Source organism: Euprymna scolopes, chromosome 8 (genome assembly GCF_053919585.1).
Source record: "Euprymna scolopes isolate OS-2025 chromosome 8, ASM5391958v1, whole genome shotgun sequence".
Taxonomy (NCBI): domain Eukaryota; kingdom Metazoa; phylum Mollusca; class Cephalopoda; order Sepiida; family Sepiolidae; genus Euprymna; species Euprymna scolopes.
In genome coordinates this window covers 48,079,803-48,098,686 of record NC_136489.1, presented here as the reverse complement: position 1 = coordinate 48,098,686, position 18,884 = coordinate 48,079,803, and the positions used below count along the sequence as shown (strand labels likewise).

The window sequence follows — 18,884 nt, the reverse complement described above, 5'->3', positions numbered from 1 at the left end:
GTGGCATTCTAAGTAGGGAGTTGAGCAGTAAAGTATCTGTTTACGTTACATTTAAACTCCCGCATGCTAGTACACTCTACATCATTGTTTTACATAGTTGAATTCTCTACATTAACAAACAATCTTGCATCTTTGTCTTCATGGAAGAAAGTACAAAAAAACTCGTAACTACATCCTACTCTACTGCTCAATTCTGGAGCCATTCTGCAGTCTGGTTAACATGGGAAACCCAAAAATACTAAATTATATAAATAAAAAAATTTAAGAAAACTTAATTTTTGACATTTTCCTTATACAAGTCACTTAAATTAAATGATATATGCAGAGAGTGGATGATATTTGAGCACTTAAACCCATAGCACTTGTGCCTCCTTCCCCGCAGTAAGAAATTAAAATTTATTAAGATTCTACTTGATAATTTTCCATAATTTTTGGTATACACAAATAATTTTACATAAGGGTATCAAATGATTTTCTTGTTTGATTTAGAGCTGCCATATTTAATCTAATTAAGTATCAAGTATTCAAATAAACATAAAATTAACTGGCAAATTTTAATGATGTAATTTTGTGGCACTATTTTGTAATGCCCCTGTATTGTTGTGTTGTGTGTGTGTCTGTGTGTCCGCTATAGCCGGGAGGTGATTTGGTTGCGCAGAGCAATACAGAAAAAGGGACCACAATGCAATTTCGACAATTCCCTTTCTCAGCCGGCAACCATGAGGTGATCATGTATATTTTGCCTCTGTAGAAAGGAGAGGAGAGATGGCTCTTCTCCAACAGTTAGTTAAGGGTAGTTAACTAAGTTTTTATTGGTTAACGTTAATTGTTATTGTTGTTAATTGTTTAAAATTGTGAGATATTGTGCCATATTTTTGTATTAAAAAAAAAAAAAAATTTCATATATAGTATGACTTGTGTTGCGTTGTTTGATTGGCCTTTTTAATGTTTTAAGAAAAACAATATTACGCACTTAATTGTCATGTTGAAAATAGTAATATATCCAAAAATTACGAAAAATCGAGTAGAAAGTAATTTTTATGGAAAATTGTATGAAATTGCATTTTTTCTTAGTTATAAAGTATTAAGAACCTACACACAGGGGACATAACTCTGAAATGAATATTTTAGATTAGTTGTTCGACTTTTTTTACTAAAAACACAATAGCATATATATTATTCCTTAATTGGAATTCAGTTGTGAGATGAGCATTATATATATTAATTTTATTTTTATTTCGGACTATTATTCTCATCTTTATTAGTTGTTGTTTTCACAACGTTTCAGCCAACTATTCTTCTGGCCTTCGTCAGGTGGTAACCGCGACGGATAGGAACTTCGAATCTCCCAACTGCATTCTCAGCAATTACTGGCATCCGTAGTTGTTGTCGTCTCACCTCATTTCGGCCAAGTAAGCCTCTGGCCGGCTTTGGGTAGGATTGAAACCGCTATCTTCAGACAATGCTCATCTGGAACCGTAAATTTTTTTATTATATTACTATTTTCGAAATGATAATTATGTACATAATATTGTTTTTGCTTAAAACAATATATTTAAAAATTCGATTTTAACAATTTTATGCTTCAAATTCTTTATATCTTCAAATATTTATTCATAGTGTTTGGTTTTGTTTATTTTGTAGAGAAAAAATATTGTTTTTGGCTTTGCAGAATGTGATTGAGTCTTGCAAAGGAGGGAAAAAAAATAACATCCATATTTAGTATATTTTAGGTCAGGAAGTCAATATCTTCAGACAGCTTGATCTAGCAGTTCAATGATGTAAAATGGACACAATCTGCCTCCTAACCTAACAATAGCAATGACCTTGGCACACCCATTCAGTTTAACGTTAAATATCCACAATGAGGACTACATCAATACGGATGAAAGAAAAATCTGTAGGAAGTCGAATTTCAAATCTAGAAATAAAAGTTATAACAGGATGTTTCAAAATGGGGACAAGTGGGGTGGGGGATTATAGTGATAACAAAAGGCTTAACAATCTGCATTGTTCTTTTTTAGATTGTTGCAGGATTGCACAATATTGTTGCAGGATTGCACAATATTGTTGCAGCATTGCACAATATTGTTGCAGGATTGCACAATATTGTTGCAGGAATGTTATTGTCTCTATTTTATGTCGCATCAGCCCTTTTTGGATGTGGCTATTCCATTGTAAACGGTTCATCTGTATATTCATAAAGTTAAGCACTGACAGCAAGAGTAAAACGCTAACTGTTCACAACTTTCTGATATATTCACTTATAAAGTGAATTTATATACAGCAATACAATGCACAGATCAACCCAAATTGAAGCAAATTAAGTCATAATGGTGGAATGAGCTAATTAAGTTATGCAGATTCAAATTTATTGATACAAATTTTTTTTTATACTTTTAACATCAGTGTGATCTGATGGAAGTTTTGTATCATATTTCGGAAAAAATTTCCTCCTTCAGATGTGTTTGACTTTAGTTCAAACGTGTATATGGGAACTCATGCATGTTTGAACTAAAATCGAATGCAGATTCCATGAACAAAGTTTCTTTCCTAGAACTTCCCGCCTGTGAGACATTGTTCGACTGGCCTGCTTCCTGGCTGACTACAACATAGTAGCCTTCAAGCCCAATGTAAACAAGTTCTTGTGCCGTCCCTATAAATAATCAAATACTACCCAACTTACACTATTAACGATTACTACACTACCACTTTACATTCATTAACCCTTATCCTCAAGTGGTTTTTGAGCCTTGATAAGTGGTGACACCCTTGTAAAAAATAGTCTAAAACATATCTAGGAAAGGGAAATTTTCTCCAAAATATCAGACAATACTAAACGCAGGAATATAAATAATTTAAAAAAAAATATATATTGTATTAATAAAAAGTAAATCTGCAGGACTTATTTCACTGTTTTATAGCTTAAGATATTTGATTAAAACAGCAACTTCCATAGTCTGCAATGCTATCGATTAGGTCACTAACAAACACCCATATGTAAGGTATCCCATAATTGACCATTTGTTTTGAAATAAATTAACATCAAAATAATTGACGGGTCAAAGGTTAAAAATTTATCTTAGTAGGTACTAGGTACCTATTGAGGTAAATTTTTATCCCCTAATCCATCAGTCATTTTTGGAAAAAAGAATTCTATCTGATTCCTATCAGCCTCTCAAGTGATCATGAAAAAGTTGCATCTCCCAAAACTTTCAAGGGAAGCAGGGAAGTAGCCTAGCATAAAAAAAATTAGCTGTCACTATATCTCTCTTACACAGTACTTTTCTAATATGTATCTCTTGCTGATCTAAAGCTAATAAATCTTATCTTATAGAAATTTTTATTTATAAATGTTGAAAAGTCTTGCGGGGGACCTGTGGGTTTTGGGTGTAGATATTTTCAGTGATAATTTTACATAATTTTTACTTATTGGCAATCAAATGAAGAGGATGGGTTATGTCAATCATATATTTAAAACTTTTTTGATGGTAACTTTAATTTTTAAATGATATAAAATAATAAAATAAAGAAATTTGATGACTCAATGCTTTTCTTATAATTACAAAACTTACTTTAAAAAAAAAAAATTCTTTAATCTGTTAATCTTTCCTCTTGCAGCTCATATGTAAAAGCGGTATTTAATCAAAAAGTAGTAATCACACTTCCTTCTATGCAAAATAACTACTATTTGGAACCCCCTTGGTTTAGAAACTAAGCAGCTGTTGCAAAGGGGAGATAATTCAATTAACAAGATGTACACAATGGTCTAAAATTTTTTTTTATCTAGCATAGAATAAATTTCTTAGCATTTATCTCCCTTTGCTCACCCTTTTTTTCTTAGAGGTTTCTTTCAAATTCTTTTGTAACAAAGGCTTCCGGTTCTAAACCCCCATTTTCTTTTAGCTGCTTTCCTTATGGCTAATAAGTTTTTTCTTTGTTTCTCTTTAAATATCTCAACATTTTTTTTAGCATCACCATATTACTATACTTAAAGAAAACTATGCCATTAGATTTATAAGAAAGGCAGCTGAAAGAGGATCGGGGAATGAGCATCAAAAGTCTCTGTTGGTGATAAGTCCGAAGAATTTTTTTTTATTTTTCTTAAAGTAAATCAACTGCACACGCATTATTTGTTTCTTTTCAAACATGTACAATGCTGCATGTTTAATGAGGTGCATAGTTGCACTGCATATGAATGACAGGCCTGCAATTGGGGAAATTTTTCAATAAAAGAGACCACCAAAGAAAATTTTTAATTTAACATAGCTTCTTGGATACAAGATTCCATGCTGTTATTAAGAACCCATTTGAATCTCGAAAAAATTGTCCAACAACTCTCAACAATTTCCTTCACTATAATGTGCCCAAAGCTAGACTAAAATTTCATGAGCAGAGTTTCTTTCCTAGAACTGTCAGTCTGTGGATCACAATATCACGAGGTTGCTTCCTAGCTGACAATAACATGGTCATTTTCAAATTTAATGTAAACAAGTTCTTGTTAGGTATCTTAAATAAACTCTACCAAAGTTCCACTAATACTGATCACGTTGTCTCATCATCTACTTCACACTTATTCACCTTTAGCCTAGAGTGGACTTCGGACCTTGATAAGCAGTGACACCAAGTAAAAAAACAAAAAAAAACCCTCTCCAGATACAACTTGTGAATAGTAAGTTTTTATGTCCATAGATAAACTAGTCCATAATTTTTTGGTAGGTAGCCGGGTGATCAATCACAAATGACACTTTTTCAGAGCTACATCCCTGTGCATGTTTTACAGGTACTTCCCCTTGAATAAATGTAGTTTTTTTTTTGTTGTCCAATCCTCAGATTTTGTTGAACTTAGTTTTCTTTGAGTAATTATCGGGCATGTGAGTTTTTTTTTTTTATATAAATTTAGAAAAAGTAGATTTCTGCTTTATATTTTACTCAAACCTTAAAGTTCTCTACTTTTTGATAAAAATCAAATTTATTTTAATAAGGAGCTGATTTCTACCAAATTGCAAGAGCCTTACCTCCTTATTTTTTTTTTCTCTATCTGACTGGACTTTATTTCTATTTTTCCTCTCATTTTATCTATGTTTTCCTGTTTTCTCTCTTCCTCCCTTAGTCTTCTTTTCCTCTTGTGATAGTTTTCTCTGAAAACGTCAATTTTGCTGCAAAGACTAAGATCTAAAATGATTCATGTTCGGGTAAGTGAGTCAGATGACTTTTGTTTGAAAAAGAATGACTTCCTGTTTCCTTGCCCCGCATATCCCCTTAGGAATAATCTGTTTCCGTTTTTTGCAATTACTCACATTCCTGAAGATAAATACTTTGGAATACTCAGATCTTTATTAACATTCCATTTATATTTTAACATACTTTTTTTCTCTTTTCGTTTTTACATAATCCGATCAAACAAATATTCCAGAATGTCAATTGTTTGTAAAAAGTTTAATTTTTTGTATTATTCGAACTACTGCTCTTATCTTGAGTGTTATTTTCACAATGTTTCAACCAATGTAACTTCAGACCTTCTTCAGGTGTATCTTGCGAACCATTTATTTAATCGGCATTTCATCAATCATGACATTTTAAGTAATTTGCAATTGTATTCTTAGTATTACTGTATTAAGGATTATACCGTCAACCTCCAGAAGATTGTCATTTACAATTGAATTTTACCTAGTACTCTATCCATTACACCACGGTCCAGTGCTAAAAATACAGTTGCAAATTATTTAAGATTTCTAACCGAGAACATGCTACCTCTGGATTAAAGATTTTCATTTGAATCTTTTTTTTTTTTTTTTTTTTTTTTTACAAAGGAATCACCACTTATCAAGGCCCAGAGGTCACTCGAGGATAAGGGTTAAAGAGTGTACATTGGTCAAAAGGACAATATCATAGTAATCATTAGATGTGTAAATTTGGTAAATTGGATCACTTAAGGGCAACGGCTTATCAAGAACTTGTTTACATTGGACTTGAAGACAACCATATTGTAGTCAGCTGGAAAGCAGGTAAACGGAAGAGTTCTACAGGTGATAAGTTCTAAGAAAAAAGCTTTGTTCATGGAATCTACATTTAGGTCTAGGCACAGATAAATGGTGGGTAAAATTATTGATAGTGTTTTCAGCTAGACAAATGTTTCTCATGAATGTTTGGCGAGGGGGGACCATAGATTGGAGCTCAGACGAGCACTTGCCATGAAAATAACGATAAAACAGAGACAGGCTCGCAACGTCTCTTGTGAGAAAGAGGTTGCAGGGAAGAGAAAAGGGCATCCCCCACTAGGCTACAAAGTCTATTCTGAACTTTGTCAAGGCAGGATAAGGTCTTCCTAGCAACTCCTGCCCAGATGTGACAGCAATACACCATCCTTGGACGTACCTGGCTCTTATATCGCATCAGCAGGTAGATATCTACTGGATCGATAGGATCCCATCATTTTTCCAGCGACCTTGGCAACAGATTTGATGTACGTATTCCATTTTAGATCAGGAGTAAAGGTCAAGCCCAGAAGCTTATCAAAACATGGAGCCTCCCCAAGACAAAAGCCATCCATTTCAATTGATGCCAGATGGGGATCAGAGTGTTGATGATGTAAAGATAGAAGCTTGGTCTTAGTTGGACCCCTGAGCATTAATACTGTGAGCTTCTGATTTCTGCCCATCAACCACTACTCTTATGAACCTATCAGAGAAATGATTTAATAATTGAAAAGACATTTCCAACTATACCATAGCTGGAGATCTTGTGAAGTAGACCTTTGTCATACCCTATCACAGGCCTTTAATATGTCAAGAGAAATTGCCCTAGAAAGGAAGCCTCAATAGAGTTTCGCTAATCCTATGAGAAATAGCTGTAAGCACATCTGCTATAGATCTAGCAGAACGGAAACAATATTGCACATCACTAAGAAGGTTATTTTTGCTGATGCGGTTGACTACTTCTCTATTCAACACAGATTCAAGTAACTTACTCATGATGCACAGGAAACTTATTGGTCTGTACTGAGAGGGGGATGAACGATCATCTGAATTCTTACAGGACATACCGATGAGATTTTCCAGGGCGTTGGGAAGCAAAACAATGTTTAAACAACTTTGTAAGTATGGGGGCAAGTTGTTCTGGTTGAAGCTTTTAAAGCACTATAATTGGAATGGCGTCGGGGCCAGTTGCTTTACTGGAATCAAGGTTTTTGATTAGCTTGGCAACATCATGCACAGATATTCATATGTTGCATAGCGTGTTTTCTGATACAGGAGGAAATACGGGGGATTGGTGGCCTTAGTTGCATAGAGTGGAATTAGCTGCAAAGTTCTTGGCAAAGAGTTTGGCTTTGTCTGATGCTGACGAGATTACTTCAGGTCCACGGATGATAGTTGGGATACAGCACACGCTTCTGTTCAGGATCCTGTTTGCTATTTGCCAAAACTGGTAGGAACCAAGCCACTGCTCAGCCATTTTGGACTTAACGGACTGAGCATACAGCCAGCTCTCTTGCGTTCTTTATTACTTATAGGATGTGGTCAATTTTCTCAGATATGCGCTTAAAGATAGTAACTCCGCTGTTGTGGGCACGATAGATGGCAAACATAAATGCAGTTGTGTGAGCAAGTGCAACTCAGAAGCACATATAGGGTAATTTAGGATCTTCTCTGGAGATCTCCTACCACATGGAAAGCCATCTTTAATGTAGGCACATATTCCATGCCCATGGCGATCTTGGGGGGTCAGATTTAGATGTTAAGTTAGAGTATCCTTTAATTATGAACTTGTCTAGGGAAGTGGTCTGCCCTATGCCAGTTTCGCTTAGGAAGAATATGTCCGGTTTCATCTCTTGTAATTGGGTTTCAACCTCTGGAAGGTTAGAACGTAGACCCCTGATGTTGGAGAAGGAGACATGGTGTTAGGGGTCTACATTGCAAGTTGAAGATCTGGTTTTAATCATGTTTTTTTTTTGTTTTTTTTATTTGAAACTTTTCATTATGTTTTTTGGGGATTTGTGGAATAGGTCGACAAATTTGGTTAGAGCAGGGCAGAGAGGGAAAGTAAAAGAGAAAAAGAAACGAAGAAATATATTTTTTTTTGTAGCACATAAGGTAAAGCCATAACAATTACCCACTAATATGGCACAGAGAGGCCTCACAAGAAGTTACTGCATGGTCAAGAATCCATTCACCAAATGGCAATACAGCAGCCCCAGTACTTTGCACCTGCTGATAGGACAGCTTTGCTCGTGGTTAAACCAATAGTCCCTGAATATCAGGCGGATAACATCAGCTCAGATAAAACTAGGGGTAGGCTATAGAAGCAAAATTTTTTAAATAAATGCCAAAAGTGGCTTATTACCTTCATTTATATGTAAATAGATGGGAACAGATGATTTTGTTCAAAACGGGTCAAAATTGGAGGGTCGCTGGCCCCAAACGTGATTTGACCGCGTCGACGCGTGAAAATGGCCCAAATTTCGCCCCCGAACACACTTAATCACTTATTGAAAGCCACAGGGTGCATTTTTTGACTATAAATGCATTTGTATCATTAAATCTAACATTCCCATTGGCTATCCCACAAGTATAGGGTTTTTTAGGGTATCTCAGAGTCCAAAATGGGTCAAAATTAGCCAAAAATGGTCGGAAATCACGGATTTTCCAAAATGCACCTCCCATGGGCCCAAAGACACCTCTACATGGCAGAAACTGTTGGGAAATGCTTGAAGCAGGCACTCTCCTAACTTTTGCACTGTTAATGAGGGGTATAAGGACCTTTAAAAGGGGCTAAATATGGCCGATTTAGCCAAAGAGAGTCAAAAAGTCCCTAAGAATCAACATAGGTTGTCAAAAAGGGGCTTAATGTGAGTTATAAATGGAAAATTACCAAATAAGGAAATGTTTTCTTTCTATAACAATGAAATGGCATCTTTAAATAGACATGATAACATTGCATTGCATTAATTGTGAATTTGATTGAACTTTGCTTTCTTTTTCAGTTAGTAAAATGCAATGAACATGGCTGGTATAGCAGGGCAGATTGACGAAGATTATAATTACGACGATTTGGACTTATCTTCTGCTTGATTCTCTTCCAACTGAGGCTGAATGTGTTCAAGCTGTGGAACATCATGCTGCCAAATATGGTACCACGACACAGAAAAATCATATTCACCAGTTCTCCTTGCGATTACTACAATTGTGGCAGAAAGCCTTTGGAAGTGATGTTCGTTATGTTACAATACCTGGGATAAAACATAAACTTGATCGATCGCTAAAAATTTACGACAAAGATGTCTACAAAGCAAAGGGTTCCAAACGTGTGAATATGATTAAATGGAAACGAGAGCACCATGTCCTTCTCAATATACTTTCAAAAGATGTGAATCCTGATGAATTTGATGTACATGAACGAAGATTCTTTGTCGATCAAAAGTCTCTCTCTCGCAAATGGCTCATTGACACTTTCCACGTCCATATGGAACATGAACGGTTTCTGGCAGAGCAAGAACTGCACAATCGTTTGGATTTGGACGATGATCAATTTGAAGTGGAGGATATGTGCTAGAGAATAATGATGTGATTGACGAGCTCTTTAATGCATTATATTGATATTTTACTGTTGAATGATTTTAAAGTGAAGCTGTGTCTTGAAATAACAAAATAATTCCTTTGCTAATTACTTATACCTTTTATCAAGTTATTCAATATATTGGTTACAAATCGAGAAATAGCGAATCGAGGGCCATTTTCATCAATTTTGGGGTAACTGAGAACAATATGAATTCAGACTCTTCTTGGACAGCATTTTATTGACATTCAATGTTCAATTAATTACTTTCTGAGAAGTTGATGTAGTAAAGTTACGATGTTTCTAAAAAGTATCATTGATGAATGAACTAATGATTCATATGTTATGTACCGTAAAGCGTAATTTTGTCATTTTTGGATTGTTTTGACCCTTTTTACATCCCCCAAAGATCTCTAAATACCCTAAATACAAATGGATAAGATAACAGGGTGGTTATTTCAGTCTTCCAACTGTAAAAAGCCATACAGGAGTGTTTATAGGAGCCCAATGAGATATAATACCTGCATTTGGGGGATTATCCGTGATTTTCGTTCATTTTTGGCTAATTTTTGGGTAAATTTGACCCATTTTGGACCCTTAAGATACCTTGAAAAGCCCTATATAGGTGGGATAGCCAGTGAGAATGTTAGATTTAATGATATAGAGCCATTTATGGTCAAAAATTGCACCCTGTGTGGCTTGGGAGGTGCATTTTGGAAAATCCATGATTTCCGACCATTTTTTGGCTAATTTTGGGGTAATTTTGACCCATTTTGGACTCTGAGATACCCTAAAAAGCCCTATACATGTGGGATAGCCAATGGGAATGTTAGATTTAATGATACAAATGCATTTATAGTAAAAAAATGCATCCTGTGGCTTTCAATAAATGATTAAGTGTGTTCGGGGGCGAAATTTGGGCCATTTTCACGCGTTGACGCGGTCAAATCATGTTTGGGGCCAGCGACCCTCCAATTTTGACCCGTTTTGAAAAAAATCACTTGTTCCCATCTATTTACATATAAATGAAGGTAATAAGCCACTTTTGGCATTTATTTGAAAAATTTTGTTTCTATAGCCTACCCCTAATAAAACAAGGTACACTTAAAGAAGGTTGGATGTTGTATTGGCAAAAATGCAACTGACGATGCATCTCGACATAAGAATCCTCAATAACTGCAGTTATTTCACCTAACACATGTACAAAAAAAAAAAAAAAAAAATTTTCATTCTAAAAAATCTGTGGTGGTTCCCTTTATATTAAAAAAAAAATTACAGAAAAATCTTTTTTTTTTTTTTATTTTATTTTTTTTATTTTTCTTCCTTTGAAGATTGGCTGCCCCATACCCAGCATTACAAACCAGCTGCCAACATTGCCCCGCTTTTTTATTGAAACCAACCGAGAGCTCTTTTTAGTATCCTCGCTGTTCCCTTAAGTGCAATTGTCTGAATCTCTTTTGCACTTGGTTCTCCAGGAATATTAGTTAGGTAGGACTTCAGGTTCTTCATCATAAGTCCTGTGGCACCTATGATAACTGGTATGATTGATATCCCCTTAAGATTCCAGTTTAATGTACATATCTGTGATGGAAAATAAGATCATATTCCAAAAATTGCATAATTTGATCAAGTAGTTTTATTTTTATAAAGAAAACGATTCATAGAAATTACATGGCTAATCTTGCTAGTTTGAATTATTGTGGAGTTATCTGCCCTTGTTTTCTCAATGCGAGACGGTCCCTCCTCGCTTACTCATAAAATTTCATTTACATGATTTTTGAAATATGACATTTTTGTTCTGTCCTGTCACGGTTATGTACATCATACATTTTGTTATTTTAATACGGGACCTGAGCTAAAATTATAAATTTATCATCATCAGGTTTTGGTATTTAAGTGCTGTAGATATCCCAGACTCTGGGGTGGTAAGTTCAAGCAACATCTCACACCTGCTCTTCATGTGGTCAGATCCATAGGGTTAGTAAGAATCATGTTGCAAGCAATTAAGTTACTTCATGTACATTAGAGTCTGCTTTTCCTTGGTTTTCTACGCATTGTTGTCGAGTTGATGGCAGGAGGTTGAATGGTGCAAATTTTTCTTTTTTGTCCTCAAAACAAAATACATAATTTTCTTCTTAGCGTTGAGAAACTAATGTTTTAATTGCTGATGGCGAGGTTTTATTGTCTGTTTTTTTTTTTAACCCTGATTATTTAAAAACAGTTTTGAAAAAAAGTTTTTTGAAATCAAAATCATAAAAAAAAAAAAAAAAGACAAAAATAACAATTTTAAATTTTATTGTCTGTTATTGATTACATGTGTTTTTTTGTAACATTTTTTCTTCCCAAAATTATTTAAAAAAAAAAAAAAAAAAAGCCATTTTTTTTTCATTTGTACAATTTAAAATTTATTTACATTCTCTATTTTTTTTTTTATATAATACATGATGCAACTGTTTGAAACATTCCTTCCATATAAACAATGTACAATTCTTGTCCAGAATTCCCCTTATATTAAAAACCAGAAATACATAAAAAAAAACTTGTATAATGTATGTATCTGTGACAAAGCGAAAATATCATATTCCAAAAATCGCAAATCTTCAAGTAGTTTTATTTTTAAATAAGAAAAATAAATTTCATGAGTAAAAGAGTCTGCTATTTCAAAACCAATTAAAAAATAACAAAAATCCCTTATAAAGACAGTTTTTATAATTATTTCAATAATTCAAACTTACGAGATTTATGTTGTAATGCCTACAAATTCCCATTAATTGCTTAAAAAAATTGACAATAAAAAAACCTTTGCTAATGATAAAAAGGAAATAATACCAGGTAATTTACATATAGCCAGGTAATATCGTATTATGTGTACAGAAGATTGGAACATATCTATACAAGCTGTAGTTTGGTTCAGATGTGGATTTATATTGTAATGCCCACTAGTTCCCATCAATTACTTAAATGATTTTCTTTACAAAAATAAAACTACTTGATTAATTTATGTGATTTTTGGAATATGATATTTTCATTTTGCCATGGGTACGTACATCATACAGATTTTTCTTTATTTTTTCATATATGGGGAAATGTACACATTCCTACATGAAATATCTTCCATCTAAACAATGTGCTCATTCCAACACGAGTACAACTTATCAGCCATACTTTATTTGGAATCATGGAATCACCCACATGAAAATTAATTTATCTTCTGCCAGTAAAATTTTTATTCCGTTTTATTTTAAAATGTGATATTTTTTAAAAAGTTAATTTTTTAATGTTATATATTTAAAAAAAAAAAAAAAAAAATTGCATTACAACAGAATGCATAATATTTATATTTTTCCAAGATATATATATATATATAAAGAGAAAAAGTTTTAAGCTCTCTTCTATATAAAAAAAAAAAAGATATATTCACAGCAGACAAACATATTAAAGTTGACAACTAAAAGAAAACAAACCTTGATGCTGATGAAAAGGAAATAATACCGGGTAATTTACATGTATCCAGCTATTATAATATTGTGTCATGTGTGCAGAAGACTGGAACATATCTATACAAGCTGTAGTTTGGATCAGATAAGTCGTAACTAAATTTGCGTCATTAAAAGATAGAAAATTAAATTACCCCTCCCCCTGCCCTTACAAAATGGAAAAAAAGTTATTTTTAATTTTTGTCCCTTGGATCCGTCAACTGTATCCATCGTCGACAGTAGCAGGTTCCATAAAAGGTTTGTGGGTGATCACTACCGGCACAGGAGGAAGTTTACCTCTGCAAGCATTCCTATCGTCTGCAAACACTGTTGCTTCTTCGTACAAGTTTTCTTCATCATTTTTTATCGTAACAGAGTCATAAACATACGGTTTAAAGTTTTTCTGTCTCTCTTGGAACGGGGTTTCGATTATGTTAAAGTCCAGTCGGTCATAGTCCGATTCATTACACTGCTGGACTGGTACATTCCGAGATCGGTTATTATTTACCTCGAGTAAAGAATAATTTTGACTGTCAACGTTGGTATTATTCTTAGAAAGATTAGACACGCTGTCAGATTCCAAATCGCTGTAGAAATGTTGCGGCTTGACAACTGGTGGAAATTTCACTGGCTGTATTTCGGGGCTTGGCAAGGCACTAATATTCACATTTGCGTATTTGTCCGAATGAGTTGAAAGTTTGTGTTCCAGTTCCTGTTGAAAGGGGAGGAGTTTTTTGGCCCGCAAGTTGTTCTCAGCGAGGGGACTGTGAATTGTTGTTTCTGTCGGAGAACTGGGTGTTGTCTTTTTTAGTTCAGGAGGCCTGTTCATCTTTGTGATGCCTCGCGGATTGCTTATGGCTGCCTGTTCATTCTGACTTGCTTTTAATTGAATTGTTAGCTGATTTACTTTTTGGAAAATTTCTAGACTATCTCCAGGTTTCGTGCCGAAACAAAAACTTCCTTCTCCCGATTCACATTTACGACCAGCCTGAATTGTGAACGTGGTCTGATTTTTGCCATATCGACGAATGAAATGGTAAGGCCACTGATAGAGAACTCTTCGCTCTTTAACGGTGAGGAGGAAAAATCCCTGTTGCGTCAGTTGCAGCCGATATGGCCCAGACAGTTGGCAACGTAAAGAAGCTTCTGTATTATGCATCTCAACATCATAGGTCCACACTGAAAAAAAAATAATAATAATTGGTTAATTGGAACTTTTCAATTCATATTTTTTACTTTTTATTCTGACATTTCTAGTAAAAAAAAAAAAAAAAAAAAAAAAAAAAAAAAAAAAAAAAAAAAAAAAAAATAGCAAAATATTAAAAATATTAGTATGATTTTATTTATTAATTTTTTTCAATTTTTACCCCAAACGAGGCACATTGCCATTTAAAAATAACGGACTACTATTTGGGATTATGTCTAACAGAGGATTCTGGGAAGTTGAACAGCGAGACATCTGTTCACAGTAGAGTTAATCTTTTGCTGTTTAGTGTAATCAGTGAAGTAGGAAACAGGGAGGGAATTCCAAAGTCTAGTAGTCCAAGGGAAGAAATTGAAACTGAATTCTGGAAAAAAACTTTTTTTTTTCTTAATACTAAACAATCTTTCCAGAATAACATTTGCAACTATTTTGGTTGAAGAATGGAACTTTGTTTACTGTGAGAAAACTTTTGTTAACCATAAGACAATGAAGGACTGGATCTTTTCAAATTGAACCAAAGTTTGTGGTTTGGGTGTACTAAAAAAAAAAAAAAAAAAACGAAAAAAAATGAAAAGCTCAAAATAGAAAGGAAAATAACTCACTGTCGAATGATTGATAATCCAAATTCGTCACAAACATCTCTGCATCATTTTCACTGACTGAACTTGAAGTTGACAAATTTTCTGCAGAAATCTTTTTACTGATTTTATTAAATTCTGCCGCATCATTTAAATGGTCAATCCAACTGTTCGCTTCCTGCTCGCTATCGACGGCAAAAGAAAATTTCTCCTTTCGCCAATGAATTTCTACTTTATATCTTTTCGATTTCGATAATTTTTTCTGGATGACGCAGACATTTTCAAGTATTAATGTCTTCAAGTCTGTGCCAGGATTGCTTTCATCTGTGATCTGAAGCTTTGCTGGTGACCGATCTGTCTTCTCATACAGCGTGCAGCATCGACTACTCCAGGTCTTGGCCTGAAATGGGGGGGAAAAAAAGAAAGGATTAAGACAAAGGAATTTCAGAAGCAAGTCATTTATTTCCATAGAACCACTTTCACTTATGGATGTTGGCAATCTTCACTTGGTTCCCCCCAATGCCAAAGAATCAACTACCATGCTGATTCATATGGACACTATAGTCTAAAGAAACTGAGTGTTTTACAAAAAGATATTAAAATAAAATAATTAAAAAATGCAGTTTAAATTCTTGGAAAAACCAACTGATTATATATATATATATATAGTGAAAAATAGCATGGCCTCCATTCAGTCTGAGAGAAAATTGATACTCTCTGCATATCTAAATGTGAAGCTAGGATTGCGCAATTACTAACCCACCTTTCCCGAGTTGGAACTTAAAAAAATTTTTTTATTATATTTTCAATCCAAACAAGGCACAGTGCCACTTTGATGTGGGGAGCTACTATCTGGAACATAATTTACAGGGATACTATGTAGGGAGTTGAGCAGCAAGGCGTCTGTTTACATTACACTTGAACTTCTGTATGTCAGTACAGTCAGGGAAGCAGGGACCTAGAAAGGAATTCCAAAATCTAACAGGGAACTGTGTTATCCTAATGGCAAGGAAAAATCCAGAACTACTGGAAACAATGCCAAGATAAGCAGAGAGCATACACAGCATTTAGTAATCCCAAATGGTCACGCAAACCAAAACAGCATAGGTATATATATATATCAGTCCTTATTTAAGAAGCTCAATGTAATTACAGAGCAATATAGAGAATAAATGGTAAAATTTTAGAAAAAGCGTGAACTCGAATTAGAAGTAAAAAAAAGAATTTTCTTGTAGATTTCGGTGTGCTAAAAAAGAATCTGAAAACCGTATCCGTCGCAAATTAATAGTTTCGGAGATATTAATATTTTTCCAATGGATTATTTTCTTTATAAAATCAGCTATATTTACGCTACGCATGTGCGATAGTCACATATTTCACAAGGCGCATGTATACATGGCGAACATTTTAAATTACAAGAAATATTTTCATAAAAAAAAAAATCTCATTATATAGCAAAAATAATGCTGTTAGTAAGGTTTCACGACCAGTTTACAAAAAACATATCTTTGTTTTCGTTCCTTTTTGTGATGGGGGGGGGGGTAATCATATATAGAAGTTGTATAGCTTAACAGGTCCTTCTGCAGTTTAATTAACGCGGCCGCAACAGTGTTGCGGCGCAACACCGCCGTCCCCGCCCCCCCCCTCCGCCCCATTAATGTAAAGACAGAATTTTTGTGAAATGTTAATCATTACTCTGCTCGATAAATTTCGGCACGTTACTTACGGAAAAACGGTTGTTTTTGTAAACTGCTACTGCTCAGTAAAACTGAATTTTTTAGATCAATTAAAAAGCATTAAAAACTACGTAACAAAAATGAACCACATTTGTTTTGAAAATGCCCGCTTAAAAATTCCTCCAATGTTACAAGTCATTTTACGCTCGTGCGCACGTGAACGCAAGAACCGAATTACGTGAACAAATACAACCATGCGTTGTGATATTTATTTTTTACTTACGGAAACTAATAAAATGCTGATTTTTTTTTTTTAATAAATGTGATTTCTCTTCGGTCTGTGCGCATGTGCAATCAGCCGACTTACGCCATTATAGCTGATTTTATAAAGAAAATAATCTATTGGAAAAATATTAATATCTCCGAAACTATTAATTTGTGACGGATACAGTTTTCAGATTCTTTTTTAGCACACCGAAATCTACAAGAACAATATATTTTTATCTACTAGTTCGAGTTCACGCTTTTTCTAAAATAATATCGAATAAATGACAAAAAGTTATATTTCAAAATTCATGATGATGACCATCTTATAATTTATTCCTTTAATTCAGTTGACTTATACAATTCTTGACAGTATCTGTTGCGTAGTGCAAAATCAATCACGTAATTATTATATCAATCAGTGGATCGATTATGCCCTTAACTCATCAGAAGAAATAACAACAATCAATCCGTCAAAAGGAATTGAAGTGTGATTTGACATGATTAAAATCCGAAAATTGGAAGAGACGCTGCAAATACCTTTTTATTTTTCCATTACGCCATATTGAATTAATATTATATATATATATATATATATATATATATATATATATATATATATATATATATATATATAGGGTGTTTCAAAAGTCTTGGGAACATAACGATTTTAAATATGTTGTAATGTTCCCAAGACTTTTAAAACACCCTGTATGTATGTATGTATATATATATATATATATATATATATATATATATATATATATATATATATATATATATATATATATATATATATATAGTGGAGATGGTAATTAATAAAAACTGAAGAAAGTGCTCAATACTGTTGTAGAGCAAATATGCGTTTTAATTTTTATTACCGTATCTTTCTGTTAAGTTACATTATTGTTTCGGCTACACGGCCGTTTTTTTGGCCGTCTGTAGCATCCTCAGACTTTTACAGAAATGTTGGCTATTTTGGAGTGGAAGAGTGAATGAGGTCGGGGGGGGGGCGCCCTCCTCGCCCCCCCCCCCCGACCTCATTCACTCTTCCACTCTTTCATCCCAAAATAGCGAACATTTCTGTAAAAGTCTGAGGACGCTACAGACAGCCAAAAAAAAACGACTGTGTAGCCGAAACAATAATGTAACTTAACAAAGATACGGTAATAAAAAATAAAACGTGTGTATATATATATATATATATATATATATGATTAGTTTTTTTGGAAAAAGAATTCCAGCAGAGTGCTCAATTAAAAGGAAAATCCAAATTTTAAGAGCGTACTTATATTTTGTGTACAGAAAGTTGTTAGTTGAGACAGGTCATTGGTACCGTCGGTTTCAAGCCCGATAATAAGGCCCGTTTAAGGTATCCTTATCGAGCTCTCTTCAGCCCATATTCGTCTCGAATATTGGCTGAAGAGAGCTCGATAAGGATACCTTAAACGGGCCTTATTATCGGGCTTGAAACCGACGGTACCAATGACCTGTCTCAACCGGGCTTGAAACCGACGGTACCAATGACCTGTCTCAACTAACAACTTTCTGTACACAAAATATATATATATATATATATATAATAAATATTTATTATATATATATATATATATATATAATAAATATTTATTATATATATATATATATATATATATAATAAATATTTATTATATATATATATATATATATATATAATAAATATTTATTATATATATATATATATATATATATAATAAATATTTATTATATATATATATATATATATATAATAAATATTTATTATATATATATATATATATAATAAATATTTATTATATATATATATATATATATATAATAAATATTTATTATATATATATATATATATATATAATAAATATTTATTATATATATATATATATATATATAATAAATATTTATTATATATATATATATATATATATATATATAATAAATATTTATTATATATATATATATATATATATATATATATATATATATATAATAAATATTTATTATATATATATATATATATATATATATAATAAATATTTATTATATATATATATATATATATATATATAATAAATATTTATTATATATATATATATATATATATATATATATAATA

General features: G+C 33.1%; 1 protein-coding gene across 1 annotated transcript in view; it reads right to left on the bottom strand.

The window, feature by feature from the left end:
• Nucleotides 1–12,807: 12,807 nt before the first annotated feature.
• Nucleotides 12,808–18,884, bottom strand: part of LOC145283554 (uncharacterized) — a 96,025-nt gene continuing 89,948 nt past the window's right edge. The window contains exons 2-3 of the mRNA XM_080132437.1: nt 14,838–15,213; nt 12,808–14,210 (exon numbers count right to left, since the gene is read on the bottom strand). Of these exons, the coding sequence (XP_079988563.1) occupies nt 13,249–14,210; nt 14,838–15,213 (1,338 nt within the window). The 3' untranslated portion in view covers nt 12,808–13,248. The remainder of the gene's footprint in view (nt 14,211–14,837; nt 15,214–18,884) is intronic.